Source organism: Amblyomma mixtum, chromosome 3, assembly GCF_055824585.1.
Source record: "Amblyomma mixtum isolate Tamu chromosome 3, ASM5582458v1, whole genome shotgun sequence".
In the NCBI taxonomy this organism is placed as follows: domain Eukaryota; kingdom Metazoa; phylum Arthropoda; class Arachnida; order Ixodida; family Ixodidae; genus Amblyomma; species Amblyomma mixtum.
Window position 1 is genome coordinate 4,582,183 of NC_143014.1, and position 23,621 is coordinate 4,605,803.

The window sequence follows — 23,621 nt, forward strand, 5'->3', positions numbered from 1 at the left end:
GAGAGAACCTGCCATATGCGCTCCACCCCATTCTTATTCTTCTAGTTATTTCCCTCTCATGATCCGGATCTGTGGTCACTACCTGCCCTAAGTAGACATATTCTCTTACTACTTCCAGCACCTCGCTACCAATTGCGAACTGCTGTTCCCTTGCTAGGCTGTTGAACATTACCTTGGTTTTCTGCATGTTAATTTTTAGCTCCACCGTTCTGCTCTGCCTGTATAACTCATTTATCATGCTTTGCAGTTCTTGTCCTGAGTGGCTTAGCAAGGCAATGTCATCAGCGAATCGCAAATTACTCAGGTATTCTCCATTAATTCTTATCCCCAACTGTTCCCATTCCAGTCCCCGGAATACCTCCTGTAAGCAGGCAGTGAAGAGCATTGGCGAGATCTTGTCTCCCTGCCTGACACCTTTCCGTATTGGAATTTTATTGCTGACTTTATGGAGAACTATAGTAGCTGTGCAATCGTCATAAATATCTTCCAATATTTTCACATAACCCTCTTCTACACCCTGATTCCGCAATGCCTGCATGACAGCTGAGGTTTCCACTGAGTCAAAAGCTTTCTCGTAATCAACGAAGGCTATATACAGGGTGTTTCACCTAAGACTTTCTGCAATTTTTAAAAATAAGCTATTTGAATTAGATGCGCGCTTTTTCTGGCATAGCATTGTCAGTGGTGTAGTACATCATAATACAGCTAAGACGTGCTAACTAGCAGGCTTGTTAACCAATATTTAATAGTAAACTTTTAAACTATTACACTTGGGCCCCTTGATTATTGAGAGGCATGTAGCCAAACGTAAGTATTGTCCACATCCGTTTTTAGAATTTCGAGAACGCGATTATCCTCGGCGCTGTGGCCCAACAAATTTTGGCTATTTCGACGAGTTAGGTTCACTGGAGAGGTTGCTTTGCCTGCAAGCTTCTCAAACCCCATGTATTTTGGCGCGATATAGGTGAAATTTGTTGGGCCACAGCGGCAAGGGTAACAGCGTTTTCGAAATTCTAAAAACTGATATTGGTATTACTTACGGTGAGCTACATGCCTCTCAATAATTAAGGAGCCCAACGGTAATAGTTTAAAAGTTAACTATTAAATATTGGTTAACAAGCCTGCTAGATAGCACGTCATAGCTGCATTATGATGTACTACACCACTGACAATGCTATGCCAGAAAAAGCGCGCATCTAATTCAAATAGCTTATTTTTAAAAATTGTAGAAAGTCTTAGTCGTCTGGCCCAGACGAAGACAAGTCCCCTTGTCGAAACGTTGGCTCTAGCAACTTGAGGTTTTCCCCTCCCGTGTTCATTTTGTGATCACCCTGTATAGGGGTTGGTTATATTCTGCGCATTTCTCTATCACCTGACTGATAGTGTGAATGTGGTCTATTGTCGAGTATCCTTTACGAAAGCCTGCCTGATCATTTGGTTGACTAAAGTCCAAGGTCGTCCTGACTCTATTAGCGATTACCTTAGTAAATACCTTGTAGGCAACGGACAATAAGCTGATTGGTCTGTAATTCTTCAAGTCCTTGACGTCTCCTTTCTTATGAATTAAGATAATGTTAGCGTTCTTCCAAGCTTCTGGTACTCTCGAGGTCACAAGGCATTGCGTATACAGGGTGGCTAGTTTTTGTAGCACAATCTCTCCCCCGTCCTTCAACAAATCTGCTGTTACCAGCTGCTTTCCCTCTTTGCATTGCTCTTAAAGCTTTTTTTACTTCCTCCTTCGTTACTGGCAGGATGCCCCATTGCTGTGCTCGACTGCCTCCCTCAGTAACTTGATGATTACATTCGCTACTGTATAGATTTGTGTAGAACTCTTCGGCTAATTCAACTATCTTATCCATATTGCTGATGACACTCTGTAACGCACTCTAACGATAGCTGTAAGCTTATCATTCATTGTTTCAACACTACGGTCGTCTTCTTCAGTTACAGCGGAAGATCTGTTTTGCAGCGACATTCTGAATTCCTCTATCTTCCCTCTTAATGCTAACTCGTTAATAGCCTTTCGCTTCACCAGTTTCCTCCGTTCCCTCTTTAAATCTAAGCTAACACGAGACCTTACCATTCTGTGGTCGCTACAACGGACCTTACCGAGGACCTCCACATCCTCTAGATGCCAGGGTGTGCACACAGTATGAAGTCTATTTCATTTTTAGTCTCACCATTGGGGCTCTTCCATGGCCACTTCCTGTTTGCCCGTTTGCGGAAGAAGGTATTCATAATCCGTAAATTATTTCTATCTGCGAACTCTACTAATAACTCTCCTCTACGGTTCCTAGAACATATGCCATAGTCTCCTACCGCCTTGTCTCCAGCCTGCTTTTTACCTACCTTTGAATTGAAGTCGCCCATCAGTACCGTGTACTGTGATTTTACTTTGGTAATTGCCGATTCCACATCCTCATAGAAGCTTTCAACTATCTGGTCAACATGGCTTGATGTAGGCGCGTAGGCCTGCACCACCTTCAGCTTGTACCTCTTATTAAGCCTAATTACGATACCTGCCACTCTCTCGTTAATACTGTAAAACTCCTCGATGTTGCCAGCTATATCCTGATTAATGAGGAATCCCACACCTAGTTCTCGCCTATCTGCTAATCCAGGATAGCACAGTACATGCCCGCCCTTTAGTACTGTATACGCTTCATCTGTCCTCCTAACTTCACTAAGCCCTATGACATCCCATTTAATACCAGCTAATTCCTCCAATAGCACTGCTAAGCTAGCCTCACTTGATAAGGTTCTTGCGTTAAACGTTGCCAGGTTCAGTTTCCAATGGCGGCCTGTCCGGAGCCAGAGATTCTTAGCACCCTCCGCTGCGTCACAGATCTGACCGCCGCCTTGGTCAGTTGCTCCGCAGCCGCTGGGGACTGAGGGCCGAGGGTGAATTGGTTTGTTCATAGAAGGTTGTGGCCAAGTACTACACCATAGAAGGTTGTGGCCAAGTACTACACCAGGGTGGCCAAATCCTGTTCTGGATAGGAAGTGCGTTGTCGGTTCTGGTGACCAAAATCAGGCCGCACTCCAAGCCTGGTTATGCAATTCCATCAACACGCGGAGTTTTTTTTTTTAATCCGGTGGAGAATTGCGTGGCACCGGGATTCGAACCCCGGTCCTCTTGCACGCGAGACGGATGCTCTACCTCTACGCCATCGCTGCATCTTACGAAATAAATAAATAAAATAAAAAAACCCCTGTGCCCCTTGGTTTCTGTGGCTGTTGGCTCCTCTCATATTTATAACGAGCCCCTCATTCCCCTTCCCTTGTTTGCTTAATTGCTTCGCGAGGGTCTCGGTTCTGGCAGCCTTGACGCCGTAGGAAGCATAAGAGGGTTCTCACACAGCTTCCACCCTCGCCGTTCGATGACGTTCTACGTCACATGAGCGGTAACTCAGGGCGTGCTACGTCCGCCGCTTAAGAACGTGGGTGGCGCTGATGAACACTCTCAAGGTTAGGTTATTTGTAAACATAAATACCCCCGAAAGCAGAAGATGAAACAGCCGTCGCCACAGATCAGCGGTAGAGCACCGGACGCGTAATTCGGAGGTCGTGGGTTCGGATCCCGCCGGCGGCATGTGGTTGTTTTTTCTTCTGCTTTTCTAATCAATTAAAGTTTAAGCGATAATATATTCAGTAATAATCTAAATCGAACAACAGCACGAAATATATAAATAAATTTAAAAAAAAATACCCTGTGCCCCTTGGTTTCTGGGCTGTTGGCTTCTCATATATATATATATATATATATATATATATATATATATATATATATATATATATATATAAGAAGGGGGTGAAGATCGGATGGATCCGGTAGAAGATAAACGTAATTCGGTTGACACACGGCAGAAAAACAACAACTTTATTCTAACGTTTCGACCAGGGTCTGGCCTTCGTCAGAGTGCCAATGTTCACTCTGACGAAGGCCAGACCCTGGTCGACACGTTAGAATAAAGTTGTTTTTCTGCCGTGTGTCAACAGAATTACGTTTATATATATATATATATATATATATATATATATATATATATATATATATATATATATATATATATATATATATATATATACCGGGTGTTTCAGCGAACACTTTCAAAAATTCTCATAAGTAGAATTTTCTTGATAAAGATATGGCTTTGGTAGCATAGTATTACCAATGTTGGCGGACACCAGAAAACCGGTTAATCATATTAGGTAGTAAACTGGTTCACTAATTTTTAATAATTAAATTGTTAACTATTACAGTTAGGCGCCTAGTTGCAATCAGATATTTGTAGCCGGTCGTTAGTGATAGCCATATCAGTTTTTAGAATTTCGAAAACGCAATTATCCTCACCGCTGTGGCTCAACAAAGTTTGGCTGCATCGTGCGAAAAATACATGCGCTATCGAAAGCATGCGGGCAAAGCATCCCCTCCAGTGCACGTAACTAGTCGAAAAAGCCAAATTTTGTCGAGCCACAGCGCCGAGTATAATCGCATATATATTGGCGCGAATTTTTGTGGCGTTTGTTTGTTGTGTTTATTTGTTCATGCTTCAAGGCTGCCGGCACGCTGCTTTATCACTTCGTTTGTGATGCAAGACGTGTATAGAATTATCTCGATTGATCGCATCCAGGCGGAGCCGGTTCTAGTTCGTGCCAGAATGTTCTAGTAACTTCCACGCTTTGTCTCGAAGGTTCGCTATCAGCTTTGAAAAGAGCACGGCCGACAGCGGCAGCCATTCTGTTCGACGACGGCCGAGCACGCTTGTTGCTACGCCGCCGCCGAGTGATTCAGTTCTTTGCGGGCGCAAGTCAGCCCGAATAAAGAGTTTCGTTTCGAAGACATTCTCGCTGTGTTCCTGTTCGCCGGACTGCAGTCACCACTACGTGACATCTGGTGGAGGTGCTGACCTGCTATCCAGCTATGCTCCTCACAATGGACTCTGGTGCACAGCCAACGCCCGTGATGCTTCGCCAGCCCCGTGAGCCTCCGTCTTTCCGTGGACAACCACACGAGGATGTAGAAGACTGGCTGGACATGTACGACCGTGTGGCAGCGCTGAACACCTGGGACGACAGCACCAAGCTACGAAACGTTTATTTTGCGTTGGATGGTACTGCGAGAACGTGGTTTGAAAACCACGAATCTCCCCTCACGACCTGGGCGACCTTCAAGAAGCAGTTAGTGGGTACGTTCACTAGCGTCGTACGAAAGGAAAGAGCGGAGCTACTGCTGCAGTCACAAATTCACCTTCCAAACGACACCGTGACTGTGTATGTGGAAGAAATGAAACGCCCTTTCAGGCGCTCCAACCCTGACATGAGTGAGGAAAAGCTCAACTTTCTGATGCGTGGCGTAAAGGAGGAACTGTTCACCGGTTTGATCCTAGATCCTCCAAATACCGTCGCCGAGTTTTTAGTTGAAGCTTCCACCATTGAAAAGACCCTTGACGCCAGGACCCGTCACCACAACCGACCACTCCAAGTGTTGACGGCAAGCTGCCCAGAAGATACCCTTGCAAGCGGGCGGAAGCTGCAAGATTTGATACGCGAAATTGTTCGCGAAGAACTTCGTCGTCTGCTGCCATCCCCAACGCAGCAGACGCAGCAGACTAAGGTGGCGTCGCTCACGGACATCATTCGTGAAGAAGTGCCGCATGCACTTGGCTCCCCGTCACAGACGACACCAACGGAAGTTGAAGCCATGAACTACGCCGCCGCACTACGCAGTCCTGCGCCCCGACGAGAACGACCAAGCCCTCTTCAACAATCACCAGCTCTACAAGAACGACGACCCCTTGCTCCTGCCCGCGCACCTTACGAGCGAAGCAACAGAACTAGGAAATGCGGCCAGAGGAGGACTTCCGACAACCGACCCCTATGTTTCCATTGTGGCAACGCCGGGCACATACTTCGCCATTGCCCGTACAGACGCATCGGGCTCCGAGATTTAGCCATCAACGCCCCTCGACCGCTCCCCGGCCAGCGACCACGGGAAATCGACGACTACCTTCGCAGAGGGGAGTACATGCCTTCAAGCCGTCTTTCCCGCTCCCCGTCGCCTTTCCGCCTCCCGTCGCCGTCCACCGCACGATTTGCATCACCAAGCCGCAGCTACGCCACGGCTGTCCGAGCAAGGTCTCCTAGCCCCCGTAGGGGAAACTAAACAAAGCAACCTGTGGAGGTCAGGTTGCTTGTCGAGGAAACGATGAAGATCCTCCAGCGACCACGCCGTATGAAGACGCCGCACCTACTACACCGACGACGCCTACAACAACCTCGACCACGACGCAAACCGCCTTCAAAACTACGCCGCCATCAATAAAAGCTCCGACCACACGCCCCACACACGATTCACATACCCGACGAAGCCGTATCCCGACGCCGAGGACGACGTGTAACTCCAAAGCCAGGACATCCGACTTAGAAGTGGTTATCGACGGCCGGAAAGTCACCGCTCTAGTCGACACGGGAGCCGATTATTCGGTGATGAGCGGACCATTCGCTGCGCAACTCGGGAAAGTAACGACCGCTTGGGACGGCCCACAAATTCGCACCGCAGGGGGCCACCTCATTACGCCATCAGGACGATGCACAGCGCGAGTGACTCTCAAGGGACATACCTATCCCGCGACCTTCGTAGTGCTACGGCAATGTTCCCGCGAAGTGATCTTGGGCATGGATTTCCTTAATGAGCATCAAGCGATCATCGACCTGCGATCCAAGATGATCACACAACGAGGCCATCCCGTCGATGAGAACTCCGGAACATCACGTCGCGCTCAGTGTCCTGGAGGAACAATCGAGTGTCCCACCCCGCTCAAGCGTCATCGTCACCGTAGGCGCCACGGAAGCGAGTGACACTGAAGCCATTATCGAGGGGAACATGCAGTTGCTTCTCTTCCGAGGAATCGGCATCGCAAGAGGCATCGCACATTTCCGCAAAGGCCAAACCGAAGTACTGCTGACTAACTTCAGCGAAGAATAGCGGCATGTAAACAGAGGAACGACGATTGCATTCCTCGACGAAATATCCGACGTACGAGACTTCTTCGCGCTCTCGGAATAAAAGCAAACCATGGTTTACTCGGGAGCTACGCAGTATTACGCGCAAAAGGCAACGTGTTTACGTTAAATTTAAAGGAAATTCGACGCGTGAGAATTGGTTCAAGCTTCAGGAAATTGCCGGAAGAATGAAAGTTGCTGTGGCAGCTGCAAAGAATTCGTTTGGCATTTCAATGGAGAAGAAATTAAAAGAAAATCCAAAGGAATTTTGAAAACATGTAAAGAGAAATGGAAAAGACTCTGTAACTATACCACCTCTTGTTTCTGATGACACCTTTGTTGATGATGATGCACAAAAAGCTGAGTTCTTTAACAAATATTTCAGCTCTGTTTTCAGCTCTTAAATCGAACATGCTGATATGAATACCCCGAGTTTCCAGCCAGTGGCGAGTGTTATGGATGATGTTGTGATCAGCATCAACGGTATACAGTCTCTGTTGCAGAATCTGAAGATTGCTAAGGCTGGTTGTCCTGATGACTTGCCAAACAAATTCTACAAACTGTGTGCTGCGTCGGTTGCACCCTACTTAAAGATAATTTTTGAAAAATCGCTTGAAGAATCCTGCCTTCCAGATGACTGGAAAATTGCAAGTGTTGCGCCAATCTACAAATCTGGCCCTCGCAACACTGTATCAAATTATAGACCGGTATCTCTAACTTCAGTTAGTGCAAGACACTCGAACATATTTTGTTCACCAGTATAGCAGCTCATATGGACGCACATTCATTGTTTAATCCTCGTCAGCATGGTTTTCGAAGGGGCCTATCGTGTACTACGCAGCTGACTGAATTTGCGCACGATTTGGCTGAAGCACTGGACAGGCGACTTAGCGTGGACTGCGTGTTTTTGGACTTTTTAAAAAGGCCTTTGATACCGTGACGCATTCTTTACTAATTCAAAAAATGTCTTTTTACAATATTAGCCCTCAAGTGATATCATGGGTAAAAGATTACCTAAGTTTACGGCAGCAGTTTGTGGTTATGGATGGCGCCGAGTCTCAAAGAGTGCAGGTTGTGTCTGGTGTAACCAAGGGCTCCGTGTTAGGACCACTATTGTTCCTGCTCTACGTGAATGACATTGGTGACGGAATAGTATCTCAAATGCGGTTTTTTGCGGATGACTGCGTTCATTATAGTGTTGTCACTAGTGATCGAGATGCGGAAATGCTCCAAGAAGATTTGAACAGAATCTCAGAGTGGTGCGTTAAATGGAATATGAATTTGAATTTGTCAGAGACTGAATTTGTCCAAGAAAGAAAAACCCTGATGTGTATTCAGATGTCATTAGGAACACAATGTTAGAACAGGTATTCGAATTTAAATATCTAGGCGTTTATTTTACTCCTGATTTGAGCTGGCGCCGTCACGTCGATTATATCTCTGCTAAAGAATGCAGAAACTTGGGATTTCTTCGCCGAAATGCAAGCACTTTTCCACTGTCATGTCGTGACATTTTGTTCAAGACTTATGTCAGGTCGGTTCTGGACTACGCGTGCACTGTCTGGGACCCGCCTACTACTAGAGATAAAGATAAGTTGGAGAGGATGCAGAACATTGCCTCTCGTTTCGTGTCTGGCACACGCGGGGCTCGTTACAGTGCATCGCGTACGAAGGATGCATTCAACTGGGAATTGCTTGACACGCGCCGAAAGAAGTTGCGTCTGAAGCTGTTTCATGCTGTTTCTTATTCAACTGTTCGGGTTGAACGCGACAGGTATGTGCAGGAGCCTTTTTATAGATCCAACCGTGTTGACCATGTTTTTAAAGTGCGCGAATGCGCGGCAAGAACTGAATTGTTTAAAATGTCTTTCTTTCCGAAAGCCATTAGAGAATGGAACAGACTACCGAGCGATGTTGTGAGTGTGACATCAAATGATGCGTTCTTTCGTTCTTTAATGATGTGATGCGATTGTGATGTGTTCTTTTGAAGTGAGATGTACATGGTGAAAGTTTTATGCTTGCAACTCTGCCTGCGAGCGGAGGTGTCATGTGTGCTTCTTTGTTGTACATTGCCCCCCCCCCCCCCCACTGTAATGCCACGGCGCTGTGGGTTCCTTACTAAATAAATAAATAAATAAATAAATCCGTAGAAAATTCGCCTGACCAAGAGAACTCGCCCCTTTTTCGACATAAACCCAGCCCTGCCCCAGAACAGACAAGACCAGATCTGCACTCTCCTTCAAAGCTACAGCGAGTGCTTCTCGTCATCGCCGCAGGTCCAACAAACGCCGATTGCCAAGCGTCGCATTATAACCGACCAGCACGCCCGACCTCTCCGCCAGAGCCCCTACCGAGTGTCGCCGCGAGAACGACAAGCCATCCGGAACCAAGTGGAAGAAATGCTGCGCGACGACGTTATTCAGCCTTCAAAGAGCCCCTGGGCGGCACCTGTTGTGCTAGTCAGAAAGAAAGACGGTGCACTTCGATTCTGCGTTGATTACCGGCGCTTGAACAACATCACAAAGAAGGACGTCTACCCCCTCCCTCGCATCGACGACACGCTGGACCGGCTCTGCAACGCCAGATATTTCTCATCTCTGGACCTCAAGAGCGGCTACTGGCAAATTGAGGCCGATGAAAGCGATCGCGAGAAGACCGCATTCATCACTCCAGATGGCCTCTTCGAGTTCAAGGTGATGCCGTTTGGTCTCTGTTCCGCGCCAGCGACATTTCAGCGAGTAATGGATACAGTGCTAACAGGCCTGAAGTGGCAGATTTTTTTGTCTGGTATATTTAGATGACGTCGTTGTCTTCGCCTCGAACTTTGAGGAACACCTAGAAAGGCTTCGAACAGTACTAGACGCAATCAAATCGTCCAGGCTAACCTTGAAAGCAGAGAAGTGCCCCTTTGCCTATGAAGAGCTGCTGTTTCTAGGCTACATTGTTAGCAAGGAGGGAGTACGCCCAGACCCGCAGAAAACAGCTGCTATCGCAATGTTTCCGCCACCGGCCGATAAAAAAGCTGTGCGCAGATTCCTTGGACTGTGCGCGTACTACCGACGATTTGTAAAGAACTTTTCGCGCATCGCCGAGCCACTGACCCACCTGACTAAGGCAGACGTACCATTTAAATGGGAAGCGCTGCAAGTGGAAGCCTTCAAGGAACTTCAGCGTCGTTTACAGTCCCCACCGATCCTCGCGCACTTCGATGAAAACGCCGAGACTGAAATTCATACCGACGCAAGTAGTGTGGGCCTAGGCGCTGTCCTCGTTCAGAAAATTGACGGAGTGGAGAAAGTCATCGCGTACGCTAGCTGTTCCCTGTCCAAAGCCGAAGGTAATTATTCGACAACTGAGAAGGAGTGCCTTGCCATCATCTGGGCTACGTCGAAATTCCGCCCCTATCTGTACGGACGACCGTTCAAGGTGGTCAGTGATCACCACGCACTGTGCTGGCTCGCCAGTTTGAAGGACCCCTCCGGCCGCCTCGCTCGATGGAGCCTGCGGCTCCAGGAGTTTGATGTAACCGTCGTTTAGAAGTCCGGACGCAAGCACCCTGACGCCGACTGCCTGTCTCGAGCCCCTGTAGATGCACCACCGCCGGACGACGATGAGGACGCCTTCCTGGGACCCATCAGCTCCAGCTCTTTTGTACAACAGCAACGCGCGGACCGCGACATAAAATGCCTCATCGAATACTTGGAAGGCAAGGTTTCTTCACCCCCGCCTCATTCAAGCGAGGATGGTCTTCGTTCTGTTCACAGAACGATGTCCTCGTGAAGAAGAATTTTGCAGCGAACAAGACAGCCTACCTCCTTGTTGTACCATTAAATCTCCGCGGAGTTCTTCAGGCCTCACACGACAAGGCCGACAGCTGGACATCTCGGGTTTTTTCGCACCCTCAGCCGCATTCAAGACAAGTATTACTGGCCTCGAGTGTCTGCCGATGTCGCACATTATGTGAAAACCTGCCGAGATTGTCAGGGACGAAAGACCCCTCCAACCCGACCAGCAGGATTTCTGAACCCCATTGAACCCCCCTCAAGACCCTTTCAGCAGATCGGCATGGACTTGCTTGGCCCTTTCCCGAAATCAACATCTGGAAATAAGTGGATCATTATAGCGACCGACTACCTGACCCGCTACGCCGAGGCAAAAGCCCTAGCGAACGGAACAGCAGCAGAAGTCGCCAAATTTTTCGTGGAGAACATTCTTCTGCGACACGGCGCCCCCGATGTGCTCATCACTGACAGAGGAACAGCATTCACGGCGGAACTGACGCAAGCCATCCTCCATTACAGCCAAACCAGCCACCGGAGAACAACTGCATACCACCCGCAGACCAATGGACTCGATATGCTCGCTATGTATGTCGATGCCGAACACAAGACCTGGGACGTCATCTTGCCTTACGTAGTCTTAGCCTACAACACCGCAGTGCAGGAGACCGCCCAGATGACACCTTTTAGGCTCGTCTATGGCAGAGGCCACGACCACGCTGGACGCCATCCTGCTGAATGTTACCGAAGAAGATAACGTCGACGTCGCCGCCTACCTACAACGCGCAGAAGAAGCCCGAAGACTTGCCCGATTAAGGATCAAAGACCAGCAGCGGACCGACGCCACACCCTACAACCTACGAACACGCAACGCGGAATACAAACCAGGAGACCGAGTCTGGGTTTGGACGCCCATTCGCCGCCGATGATTGAGCGAAAAGCTTTTGAGACGCTATTTCGGCCCGTAGAAGGTTCTTCGTTGGCTAGGTGAATTGGACTACGATGTCGTCTCTGACCAAATGACTGCACCCCAGCGACGCCGCGTACGACCGGAAGTAGTCCATGTTGTACGCCTAAAGCCCTATCATGCACGCTAAAGGATGCCGTGTTTCCACATTCGGTGTTTATTTTTGCACAATCTGTTTTTGATTGTTGATAGCCGCATTATGTTCTAAAGCATGGAGTCGATGCTTCTGTGAGAGGGGAGTAATGCCGCGAATCTTTGTATCGTTTGTTTGTTGTGTTTATTTGTTCATGCTTCAAGGCTGCCGGCACGCCGCTTTATCGCTTCGTTTGTGACGCAAGACGCGTCTAGAATTATCTCGATTGATCGCATCCAGGCGGAGCCGGTTCTACTTCGTGCCAGAATGTTCTAGTAACTTCCACGCTTTATCTCGAAGGTTCGCTATCAGCTTTAAAAAGAGCACGGCCGACAGCGGCGGGCATTCTGTTCGACGACCGCCGAGCACGCTTGTTGCTACGCTGCCGCCGAGTGATTCAGTTCTTTGCGGGCGCAAGTCAGCCCGAATAAAGAGTTTCGTTTCGAAGACATTCTCGCTGTGTTCCTGTTCGCCGGACTGTAGTCACCACTACGTGACAATATATATATATATATATATATATATATATATATATATATATATATATATATATATATGCGAAATTGAGAAACGCTTCGTTTATTGGGAGTCGACGTTTCGGACAGAGCCTGTCCTTTTTCTTGAAAAAGGACAGGCTCTGTCCGAAACGTCGACTCCCAATAAACGAAGCGTTTCTCAATTTCGCATCTTATTTTAAACTAGCAACCAAGTACGTTTACCTTATTGTGCTATATATATATATATATATATACACACACACACACACACTTGAAGAAAACGGATGTGGTGAAGAAACGTACTTTTCTTGACTTTCGACCGTGGACCGGCCTGCGTCTGAAGAAACTGAGCTGCAGACTGTCTCTTACGTTCATATCATGGCATTATCACGATCTGCACGATTAACGATGAATATTAAAAAGCCAAAATCCCCATAATCTTGAACATAAAGCTATAGGATAATTTTTATTTCAAAACTACGCGGCATGGATTGTACAGTAAGAAACACCTTGTACCTGACGTGAACCATTATTCAGATGTTTAATTAAGTTATCTAATATACATTTATTTTTTTACTTTAAGGGGCAGGGTTATAAAGCGATGTTGACGGCCGTCAACATCGAAGGTGAGCTCTATTGTCAATTTTCTTCACCGGCAATGTGCTTGAAAAAATCCAATCTAAAAAATACCTAGGTGAAGAACTGTTGAGTTGGTTTTCCTACAATTCCTTGCTTAATATAGCGTCGCTGCCAATCGTATGCTCGCCGAAATCAAGTTAACATCAAATTCACCAACTGTACCCGTACTTTAAACAAGAAGTGCTAGAAATGCCATTTAGAAATATGCAATGCGAGAAAGCCAACTCAACGAGCTCTCAGATGCGTATTCTTGAGTTACAATATTTAGCAATAATAACACCTTTAGTTTTCATCCAGCCGATGAGAGGGGAAAGAAGTTGGAAATCTGGCTTCAATAGCTCGCTCCTCCCTAACTGTGTAAGCATGTTTTGCGAGGGCACACAGTATTACAGGCTCACGTGGGCGCAGTTTGCACCACACAAGAAAGAAAACAAGAACAAAATAAAGCAAACAAAACAAATTACACATCCAGGCAAAGACAACATCGCATAATACAGTCATCAAATATAAAACATTACAGATCACTGCGGCTACCCCCATTGAGAGAATGCGACAGCACTGACGCCTCCTCGGCACTCGTCGCCTCTCTTTGCCTCTCTTGATCACTTTCTTTTTGTTAATTTAACTACTTAATTAGCATAATTATCTGATGCTTCAATTAAAGATCGATTTATTTACTCTAGCTATAACTTCTTTTAACTCAATCAACCATTTTGGTTTTTCAAATATGGCGCCGTGGTTGCTTCCCGTCCACTTACTGTATCCCCATCCAGCCTATTCAACCGTTCCATCGTTTTTGCACATAATGAATTAAAAAATTATCTATGTCAATGAAACTTTTTGTTCGATTAATTATCGCTCACCAAATACATTTCTATTCATTTCTAACTTTATTTTCACTCCTTTGCCTATTTCTACTATTTTGTCGTCCACGGCTGTTTTCCCGTCCACTCCCTATATAGACGTCCGCGCCATTTTCTTCCACATCTTTGGCTCTTATTAATGAACTAATCATACTATCCACATGATTTTTTTGCGCAGCATCCTCACATCATCCTCTTTCGATTACAACCACTTATTAGATACTACCTCTTCTGAGAACGCCATAACTGCTGCGGACACGTTTTGAGGACACTTTTTGCGGACACGTTTTAGTGATTCGACCCCACCGGCGTAGCCTAGAAATGCTTCCGCAGAGATGCTTCCGCAAGAATAAGTGATACTGTAGCTTGCACAAATTTTGGAGGAATTAACAAGGAACAAGAAAGACGCAAAAAAAACAGAAACGAAATCAAACACAGTTTAAGGGGACAAAAAATGAAAAAGTTAGTCGAAACTCTGCTTAACTACGCAAACTGGCTTTAGATATTGTGGCAAGGAGGAGATATCATAGTTCAGGCAATAAATTAACTCTTCAGGAAGTTAGCTTTGTAGAGTTCGTTCCCGACAAGCAGTCCGACAAGTAAACACTTCCCGATGTTCAACTTTACACGCGTTATATACAGGAAATTTTTACTTAAACAGGCTAGATAAGCATGTTTATTTTCGATTTAAAGCTTGAGCGCAAACAGTACATATTCCGGTTTTGTATGCTAAAAATGCCACGCCGAACCACATTGCTGATAAAGAAAATTTAAATACACAGCTTACCTTCCAAGCCAGCGGCCATCATTTTTTTCAATATTACTTTGACCCCTAAGTTCCGAAATAAATATATAATTTTAGTTAATTCTTCGTCTAATTATCGACCCATATGAGTTACATGATTTCAGCACTGCCGAACAGTCCAGCTCAACAGACAGAACGAACGTATTTCAGCCGTTTTTGAAATACAAATCTGTAAACGTTATAAATAATCACCCGGTATATTTGAGTGCCCTTTGTGAAAATTAGGTTTTCCAAACTGGGCAGATATAAGCAAGCTCCACGCAGAATGAGAGGCGCACTCGCACGAGGCGTCGCGCTGCGTTTGGCCCTGCAGCTCGTCTGTCTTGCATTCTCCTCTCAGGGTCGAACCAGAGCTTGTTCGGCGGCTGAAGGGGCTCGTAGGGCGAACACACTCGAAAGCCCATTTCCTTTATACTCAAAGAGGTGTTTTATAAAGGGTTTCTAGGTGAACAGGAAGCCGACTTGTGTCCATCGGCAGTCTTGCTTTCGCGTCTAATATGAAAACTAACCGTTCCCGGCTCGACGTGCAACCGGAGCTCGTTGCCACCGCTCACGTCCACCGGGCATGGTAGCGTGTTCACGAAGGCGACCCTCGAAAATCCCGCCGGCACCGGTGGCTCGGCACCGCTCTCTAGCGCCAGGTCGAGGCAGCCGGCGACGGCGAACGCAGCGGCGGCCGCCAGACCCCCGACGGTGATCTTCTGCAGCGGCCTGCGTGGTGCCGAGCTTCTTTGTTGTCGTCAGCTCATTAACATCGCTGACCTCAACTACTGCTATCGCTGTGAATAGGCGGACGTAAAGTGGGCCTACGTCTCAGTGGAAACCTTCTCCACAGTTCTGGGCCGTTTGCCTGCCTTTGACGACGGCTAAATAGTCGCTGCAATTCAGAATCCCTCTAGCCACCAATGTGGCGTCAGCGAGCCTTTCATTCTAGTTAGGCGAGGAGCTGTGAGCGGTCTCACTGATAGGTGACAAACAGTGCGGCTCTGCTAAATGACTGGCGATGACTCACCTGTTGAGCAGGTTGCAGCGGCCAAACAGAGGGTACACGACGTAGCTGAACACGGGCACCAGCACCAGGATGAGGAGCGGGTTCACCAGCTGCATCTGGTCCGGCAGGACCTGGTAGCCCAACTGCGCGGCATTGACTCTCTCAAGCAGCGGCTGGCTCTGCACCCAGGGCTCATAAAGGCATTGAGCGTACACGTTTCGGTTGCCGCGAAGCAAAAAGTGGCGAAAAAATGAAAAATAAACAAATTGTGTGACCCCTCCCTCTGTTTCACTATCAAGAAAGGAAATGATGTTTCTTGATGGAGCGACCAAAACGTAGAAGGTGCGGCCTCGCAGTGTTTGCATTGCTGGCGCACTCACAGTTTTCTCCTCCTTACTTTTTTTTGTCACTACATGTACTTTTTCCCGGCATAACATGATTTCCGCTGGCGCTGCTTGCTAGAAAAAAGTGCAAAGAGGCGAAGAATAAAAGTCGCTTGACTGCAACAAAATATTCCAGAAAAAGCATTAGAACACTTCACAGGCGTTCAGGTCCTTGCTGATCAACTGTGATGATGCTCCATTGGTTCCAAGGGGATGGAATGAATTCCTAAGTTAGGTAGAAAAACTGGGTGCAGTACCTCCTTTCAGTCATCACTCATAGGTGAAACGAGTACTTAAATCACTGATTTGAGGCGCACTGGCAATTACAAGTGTCTAGATGAGCACTCGGAACATGAGGCACGATTTCCGGTGATGAACCAGTTTTTCCGATAAGGTGAAAAAACGGCGCCGTCCCCGACTGCTAAGAGTTAGCATAAGGCTCGAATAGTTTAGGTAAGTTCAACCGGGTAGCCTTCTTAGAAGTTCAAGCACTCACAATTTCTCCGTCCATTTTGTTCGCCTGCAGAGTCCACTGGGAGCCCTGCAAATAGTCATGGAGAGTTGCCCACAAATCCACCTCTATGTGTAATTTAGTCAGCGGACACCACAAAGCAAAAACTGCATACACCTCAACGCTAAGAGAACTTTCCGGATAACAGATTCGTTTTCGTTGCTACATCATGGTTGATGTAGCTAAAACTTCTTGGCCTGCCGTGTCTAAAGGAGGCTCTGTTATGCTAACCATCAGAATTATTACTTACGGTAGAACAAAAGTCACCTGATCTATCCGACAATTGTCAGAGTTTTGCGTACAAAAAGCAAACTCTTGATAGTAACCGCGCAAAGAAAAATGTTCTCATTGGCGGCCCCAAAGAATTTGCAGGCCCACCTGTTGGTCGAAGAGCGCCCAGAAGACGGGCAGAGGCGCGTACAGCACGAGCACGTGAAGCACGTCCTTGATGTCGGCAATCAGCGACTCCTGCAAGAGAGAACTCACAGCTGAACTTTAGAGGCACGGCTGTGCTTCCGGCAGCCAGCTCAAACTTAAGTATTCTCCCCCACCAAAAAAACCCTTGAATGGCCGCCAACAGCAAAAACGCCTAAGGGTTTGCTTCTCCTTGGCAGGAGCCCCTTATGCACCACGTCAAAGGCCAGAACGATTGACACCGTCGAGGAGTTGCACAGTGCCAGTTTCTAAAGATTTTTAGAGGCGCTTTCCGCCCCAAGTGGCAGAGATAATAAAGAAAGACTTGTACGCTCAAGATGCAGCTTCTTTTACCAGCTATCTCACGTGGAAGCTCAAGACAAATAACATCACGTTTGTGTGTCGCAAACAGTGCTGTTCACGTCGACGCAGGAGCTACGGAATGCTCCGAAGAGTTAGTTATTCCCGGCGTGTGTCATTCTCTTCCAAGAGACGTGGCGTGCACAATGACTTCGGTGTACATTGAAGTCAGCATCTTTCGCAATTTGGTTATTCAAATGTATACTATATACCAACTTTTGCGCACTAGTAACTCGCCACCGTCGCGCGACGCAATGTTTCCTAGCGATTTGAGAATACTTGCTATTAAGTGAATCCCTAAACAACGCTCCTCAACTTTTCTTGATTATATCATTTCTAAAAAGTAACCAAGTGATCAGCTAACCAAAAAACCTCACCACACTACACGCTCCAGCGCCCCCGACGTAGACAAGTGAGAGGTGGGCGGTGACGAAAGTAAATCGAGCCGCTCCTGCTCAGTAAAGGCCGATTCACACGACGGACCGTTCGTCCGCGGCCCGCGCAGTACGTGTGCATACGTCAGCACTTTGAGAGGCGCGCTGGATGCATGGATGGATGGCGGCCGACAGCGCGCCCCTCAAAGTGCTGACGCATGCACACGTAGTGCGCGGGCCGCGGGCGAACGGTCCGTCGTGTGAATCGGCCTTAATGAGGTCACCGACGGACGCCTGAGGCCCCCTGTCGGAGCGGACGACAACTATTGTATTAGTTGGCGTCCGCTCCGGCAGGGGGCGTCAGGCATCCGTGGGTGACCTCATTACTGAGAACACAGCTCAGGTTCAGGATTCTCTTGGACACCAATTTGAATTGTGAGACAACTGTGGAACGTTTAAGGTACTGCTGTAGAAACATTGAATCTAATGCTCGATTTTCCGATGCGTAGCAAAATCTTTCAGATAAAAGTTTGTCCATCGCTCGCATCAAGTAGTTATGGCTGCCAGAGAAAACCAATGAAGAACGTTTTCAACGACAGCAAAAACGCTAATAGCTAACTTATTTGAACTAAACGCAAACAGCATCGCTGTGTCATCAGTCTTACACGAGAGTGTAATCTCGCGTACAATTTTTTTCTTCCCGTTGTCCGCCGAAATTGTGTTTGCTGTCACTGCGGAATGAGCATCCGTAGCCTATCTTTAAGGGCCGCCTGTTTGGAAATTTCAGTGCGGACTTCCTCACAGCACACGACGCAGCGATCAGGGATTAGGCCTACTTGGCTCCTTGTGAAGATAGCGGCTTTGTGTGTGTTTGAGCGCTCATGAAACCAAAGAAACCAAGCGGAATACTTTCCTTTGTGGGTTACTTACAGTTTGGTGAGGACACAAGCACTTCATGTTGAAGGCGGGCGAGTAATATTTCTATCACTTATGTCCCATGTCGCTGTGTTGCGCTTGAAGGAGGAGACATTCATAAAGTGGTTCTTAACTTGAGATTTTGCAGTAAGGGTCTCTGATAGCTAGACCTGGTGAGCGCAGATTTTCAGAGGGTTCGGTGCTTTACAGCAACACGGAAGACAGCGAAGTGTGGGGATGCGTCCACAAGCAGTGCAAAGACATGCATGCAGCTGTTCAGTGAGAGCAGTATCTTTATATTATTGCAAACAAGTACCGAAAGAGTTACACAGCCTTCCTATTAGACTGTCTTTGTGTGTCCTTGTGCGCTCCAGAATATTCTGCCTTTTTAAACGCAGGATGAAGAAGAACTCACGCCCATTTTCTCAGCGCGCTTTCGTTAGAGCTCCATATGTAGGGAGTTTTCCAGGTTTTTGAGGTAAAATTGTCCTTGTTGAGGGATCATGACCGTGGTCTTCGCGGACGTTATAAAAGAGGTTCCCAGCAATAATTATATAATCATTGACCCCCACCTGTAAATTCACTTTTGAATTCTGGCAGGAAAGTGTTTTTTTGTACTGGGGAAATGTGCTTGCTGCGGCGCTGCAGTCGTCAGAATTTCAACTCCATGTAGACCGGAAAGTTCAATGGAGACTCACTCCTGCTTTTTCTCCGGCTTGAGCGATGGACAGTCCTCGTTCGCGAGTAGGCGGTGTGTGCCTGAGACTACAGTGACACGCGGCTGTATTAATATGTTACTCGGTTGGCAAAGCAAGGCCACCTACAACAGCCAAGACGTCTAACTCAACTGATCGTGATTACTTAACAACGGAGAATAAAAATGAGCTGCAAGCTGCGCCTAGCTATCTGCAACAGCTCTCCAGTGGTTTTGTTCGCTTATGACCAGCCATTTTTTTTTAAAGCTTGGCTAACTAGCGTTACCGTGCTGAGCACATTTCTGGTGAGCATGTTACCAGCAAAAAAAAATGGCGGGAACCTCAACGCAGATAAACCGAGCAGACGTGCGAAAGCATGTGTTTAGACTGGTTGGCTCATGCTTTTGCTGAGTCTTCCGCTCGTCTGACGACGGCACTAGACTGAGGTTAAGCTCTGGCCGAGGTTAAGCTGACCTGATCTGTTCGCGCCGCAGATGGAAGCAGATCGAAATAATGTGCAATGGCTCAGATCATATTTACACGGGGCGTGATTAGCTGTGGCAACAGCATCGCTGACCTGTTCGCGCCGCCGCTGTCCAGTCGCGAAAACGTTCATTTTATTTCTTCAGGGGCTGTTGGCGTGCTAGGTTTCCCCAAGGTCACCTTTGTGGGACCTGCCCCTGCCGGTCCCAAGTGGTTCGCTTCCCCGCGATGCACTCTCCCTAGCATAGCTAGTTCCATGAACTAACAAGGAAGGGCACCGGTGTCGCAGCGACACGAGCGCCACGGATGGCGTGATTCCTGCGCGCGCGAGCGGGGAGACAGCCCTCTTCGGCTCGGCAACTTGGACGCGTACCAACATGTCAACGCGGTCTCCGCTCTCCGCCAATGGGCGAGGCGCCGTGGTGGGAGCATTCTCCCGCCATCTCGTCCCGTCGGGCTTCGGAGTTTCCCCGTTGCCCTGGTGTGAGCGAACGTTCGTTCCTAACCGTGCTGGTGAGTCGGATGCCCTCGATTCCGTAGCATATTTGTTGCTAGCTGGCGTTATTGTAGCTGCAGGAATAAATGTCTGCGTCAGCCAGAGTGTCGTTGCTTTGTTCCCTCAGAGCAAGGCCCGCCGTGGTCGGCGTGCGCTCGATAGCGTACGCGACCACGGGATGGAGTCCGCGTGGTTTTGAACAGTGTCAGCCGCGAATAACCGGGGAAGGACGTATTTATCACTCCCCCCCCCCCCGAATTAAAACTACACATCTGTAGCCCCACGTTGGACGCCAAGATATGGGGTCACTCTGCGCCCAGTCGGCCCGGAAGGTGGGCTTCCATGCCGGCTACACGCAGGCGTTACTCGTGCGCGACACGTTTTTCCAACCCGCGGTGCAGAGTCGCAGCCACGGCAGGTTCGGACGAAATAGGCAACTGCAGAGCACGCTAGGAAATAGTTTATACTCTTAACGCGAAGTAAAGCACACTGCGGAAGAATGGTTTGGTTTGGTTTATGGGGTTTAACGTCCCAAAGCGACTAAGGCTATGAGAGACGCCGTAGTGGAGGGCTCCGGAAATTTTGACCACCTGGGGTTCTTTAACGTGCACTGACATCGCACAGTACACGGGCCTCTAGAGTTTCTCCTCCAAAGAAATTCTAGCCGCCGCGGCCGGGATCGAACCCGCGTCTTTCGGGACAGCAGCCGAGCACCATAACCGCTGAGCCACCGCGGCGGCGACTGCGGAAGAATGTTCTATCCAATAAAATAGAGGCTCGTAGCTCACCACGCCGCGCAGTCGACCTGCCTTGGGTCGTGCGGGGGACGCCGGGAAGGAAAGGGTCCCTCGCGAGGGCAGCTCGGCAGGAGGCCAGCGGCAAGAGCGTTTCCCGCCGCGCGCTCCTCTTTTTAGCCCCTCGGGAATTGCCTTAATAGGAGCAACCGGTTGCTCAGAAGCTCATGCATACGACCCTTCCCTAAGGGGCCACTGCGCTGTCGTGACGTCATTGTTGGGAACGGCGAGAGTAGCGCCTTCTCTCCACATTCCCGGTGGCTGCAGGCACGCGTCGTCTCGGGACTCCGGCGCGGGGACGAGGAGGGATGCCAGCGTGTCCCACACCTTCAAGCTTCACAAAAGCTCGGTGAGCCAGTTAGACCTCGTGAAGTAGTGCTTTCGCACTGCAGCCTGAACGCAATCGACCGCCGCTGAGGTTTTAATTTGAGCATAGCCAACAACAGGCTGATGTCTGTAGAAAACAAAGGAAGCCAATAAAGCGCGCACGACAGCAGCGCAAAAACAATAAAAGCGAGACAGCGCTTTTATTGCGCAAATATAGGGGTTTTTTGGCGGGCGTTAAGGGGTGGAGGGACACATTTGGCAGACCATTGTGCGAACTGCAGAGCGTGCGAGCCGCGGCTGAAGGAGATAAATATACTTGGCAGAGGCGGTGATAAGACGGCACGTGAATTATTAGAAGCCTTTCACGTCAGGAAGAGGGGGCATGACTGTGTGAGTGACACGTCGGTTAATCTTTTGCAGGCAGAGTACAGATATCTTGAGCACGTATTGTGAACTTACGATGTATTTCTTTACTGCGCATGTCTCGTTTTATGTATATATTTTTTGCTCTCTTACCTGCGAATAAATCAGATGAAGTTAGCGCCTGTCCTGTGTGTTTCCTCCTCTTGTGTGCGTGTTCTTGTGCGCTTAAATTCATTTCAAAATAAGTTATGCACCATCTAGCCCAAACAGAAGTTTTGTTAAATATAGGTTTTGTCCAAGGCAATCGTTCGAGCAAAAGGGGCAGAAAACTGGGGAGTTGGTAGAGATCCATCCGACTGAGACAGCACAAGGTCGAGGTCGGAGGACGTTTCCGTCGTGTCGTCGTCCTTGTGGTGCCTCAGCAACACGAAAAAATTATATATGCGCACATAGGCCAGCTGTTTGTCTTAAGGACAGCACACATATATGCGACACAGTAAAGCTTTAGCGTTGTCTCCTCTGCTGTTGTAAGCACTACATTTCACTCTTTCTCAAGCTGTGCCTTATGCGAGCCAGAAATGATCTCACCTCGAAGACGTCGTCCGCATGGTCCAGCCAGTGTGCTCTGGGCTCCTTGGAGCGCACCTTGCGTGACAGCGCGTGCTGCGAAGAGGCCAGAACGGCCGCCGTGGGTGGGAATGAAATTTCCTCTTCCCCTGCACCTTGGTTTCAATTCAGTCTTGTGATGTTGAAACTATTGCTTATAAGAACGACTCAAGGAAAAGCAGGTAGAATTGAGGCATTTTTTTTTAATTCGCAGTAAAAAAAACTTCAGCGTGCCTGAATACATTCCGCAAACTGTGCGGTCGTATGAGCACTGCAAGTGTTAAAACATTGTGCCAACTACACCAGTGTGCTATTTAAATGGGGCGCGACTAGAGGCAGGCACAGTTTGTGCAGCTGTTTTTCGTTTCAAAACAACAAAACTCGTTTTGTTCTTATAATCTCGCGAGAACACGTCCGAAGAAATGTTTATATTAGAGCTTTGCGCGCACTGTCGCTGTCTGGAGTTGTTTTGCACCACGGTGCCATAGGTGTTGCAGTTTAACATGCGGGGAAAGCGATGCCTCCTTTCCATGGCAATTTTCGAAAAAAGTGCATTTTTAGCAAGCCATTACCTCACATTGTTGTGTTGATGCACATAGACAACACCTTGATAGCAAAAGCAAAATTTTACACCTCTGCCTAATGAGGACGAAGATGTGTGCCAGGTTCGGCTGCACATCAAGGAAGCAATGCTGATTCCTTTATACCAAGAGCACTGTGGAATCGAGATTGTTCGACAAAGCTCCACTTCTGAAAACACTGTTTTCCTATACTTAAGGAATATTTCGTGTGCGGTCAATAAACCATGCGTCTCAATTGTTTTTTTTTGCAAGACATTACTACGCATCTGTTGCATGTCATGAGCTAAAGAAATTGTAATTGGTTGAAAATACCGATTTGTAAAAAAACTTGTCTCTTAGTCAAACATAATTGCGCTTTTGAAAAGACGGGACGAAACAGCGACGACACAAACTCTCGTGTGCAAACTGTCAACTGAAGATTGATTGCGATGAACACACATATATAAGCTTCACGTCATAACATAAATCACCAAAAACGGAGTTAAGCAGCAATTTTTCTATCATGTCAACAAGCATCAAAAAAAGATTTTGTCCCAGCTGATTGGATTACAATCGTTCACACTGATCCAAGAGTTGCCTTTCCTATTTGGAAAGCAAAACCGAGGGGTCACTTACACAGGTCTCTTTTCCCGATTCCATG

General features: G+C 47.8%; 1 protein-coding gene across 6 annotated transcripts in view; it reads right to left on the minus strand.

Moving 5' to 3' along the window:
• LOC149349130 (solute carrier family 15 member 1-like) overlaps nucleotides 1–23,621 on the minus strand; it is a 516,652-nt gene that overhangs the window by 131,905 nt on the left and 361,126 nt on the right. For all 6 annotated transcript variants that reach the window (XM_089578081.1, XM_089578082.1, XM_089578083.1 and 3 more), the window contains 5 exons: nucleotides 22,383–22,457; nucleotides 16,952–17,041; nucleotides 16,559–16,603; nucleotides 15,701–15,822; nucleotides 15,198–15,399 (listed from right to left, as the gene is read on the minus strand). In XM_089578081.1, the coding sequence (XP_089434207.1) occupies nucleotides 15,198–15,399; nucleotides 15,701–15,822; nucleotides 16,559–16,603; nucleotides 16,952–17,041; nucleotides 22,383–22,457 (534 nt within the window). The remainder of the gene's footprint in view (nucleotides 1–15,197; nucleotides 15,400–15,700; nucleotides 15,823–16,558; nucleotides 16,604–16,951; nucleotides 17,042–22,382; nucleotides 22,458–23,621) is intronic.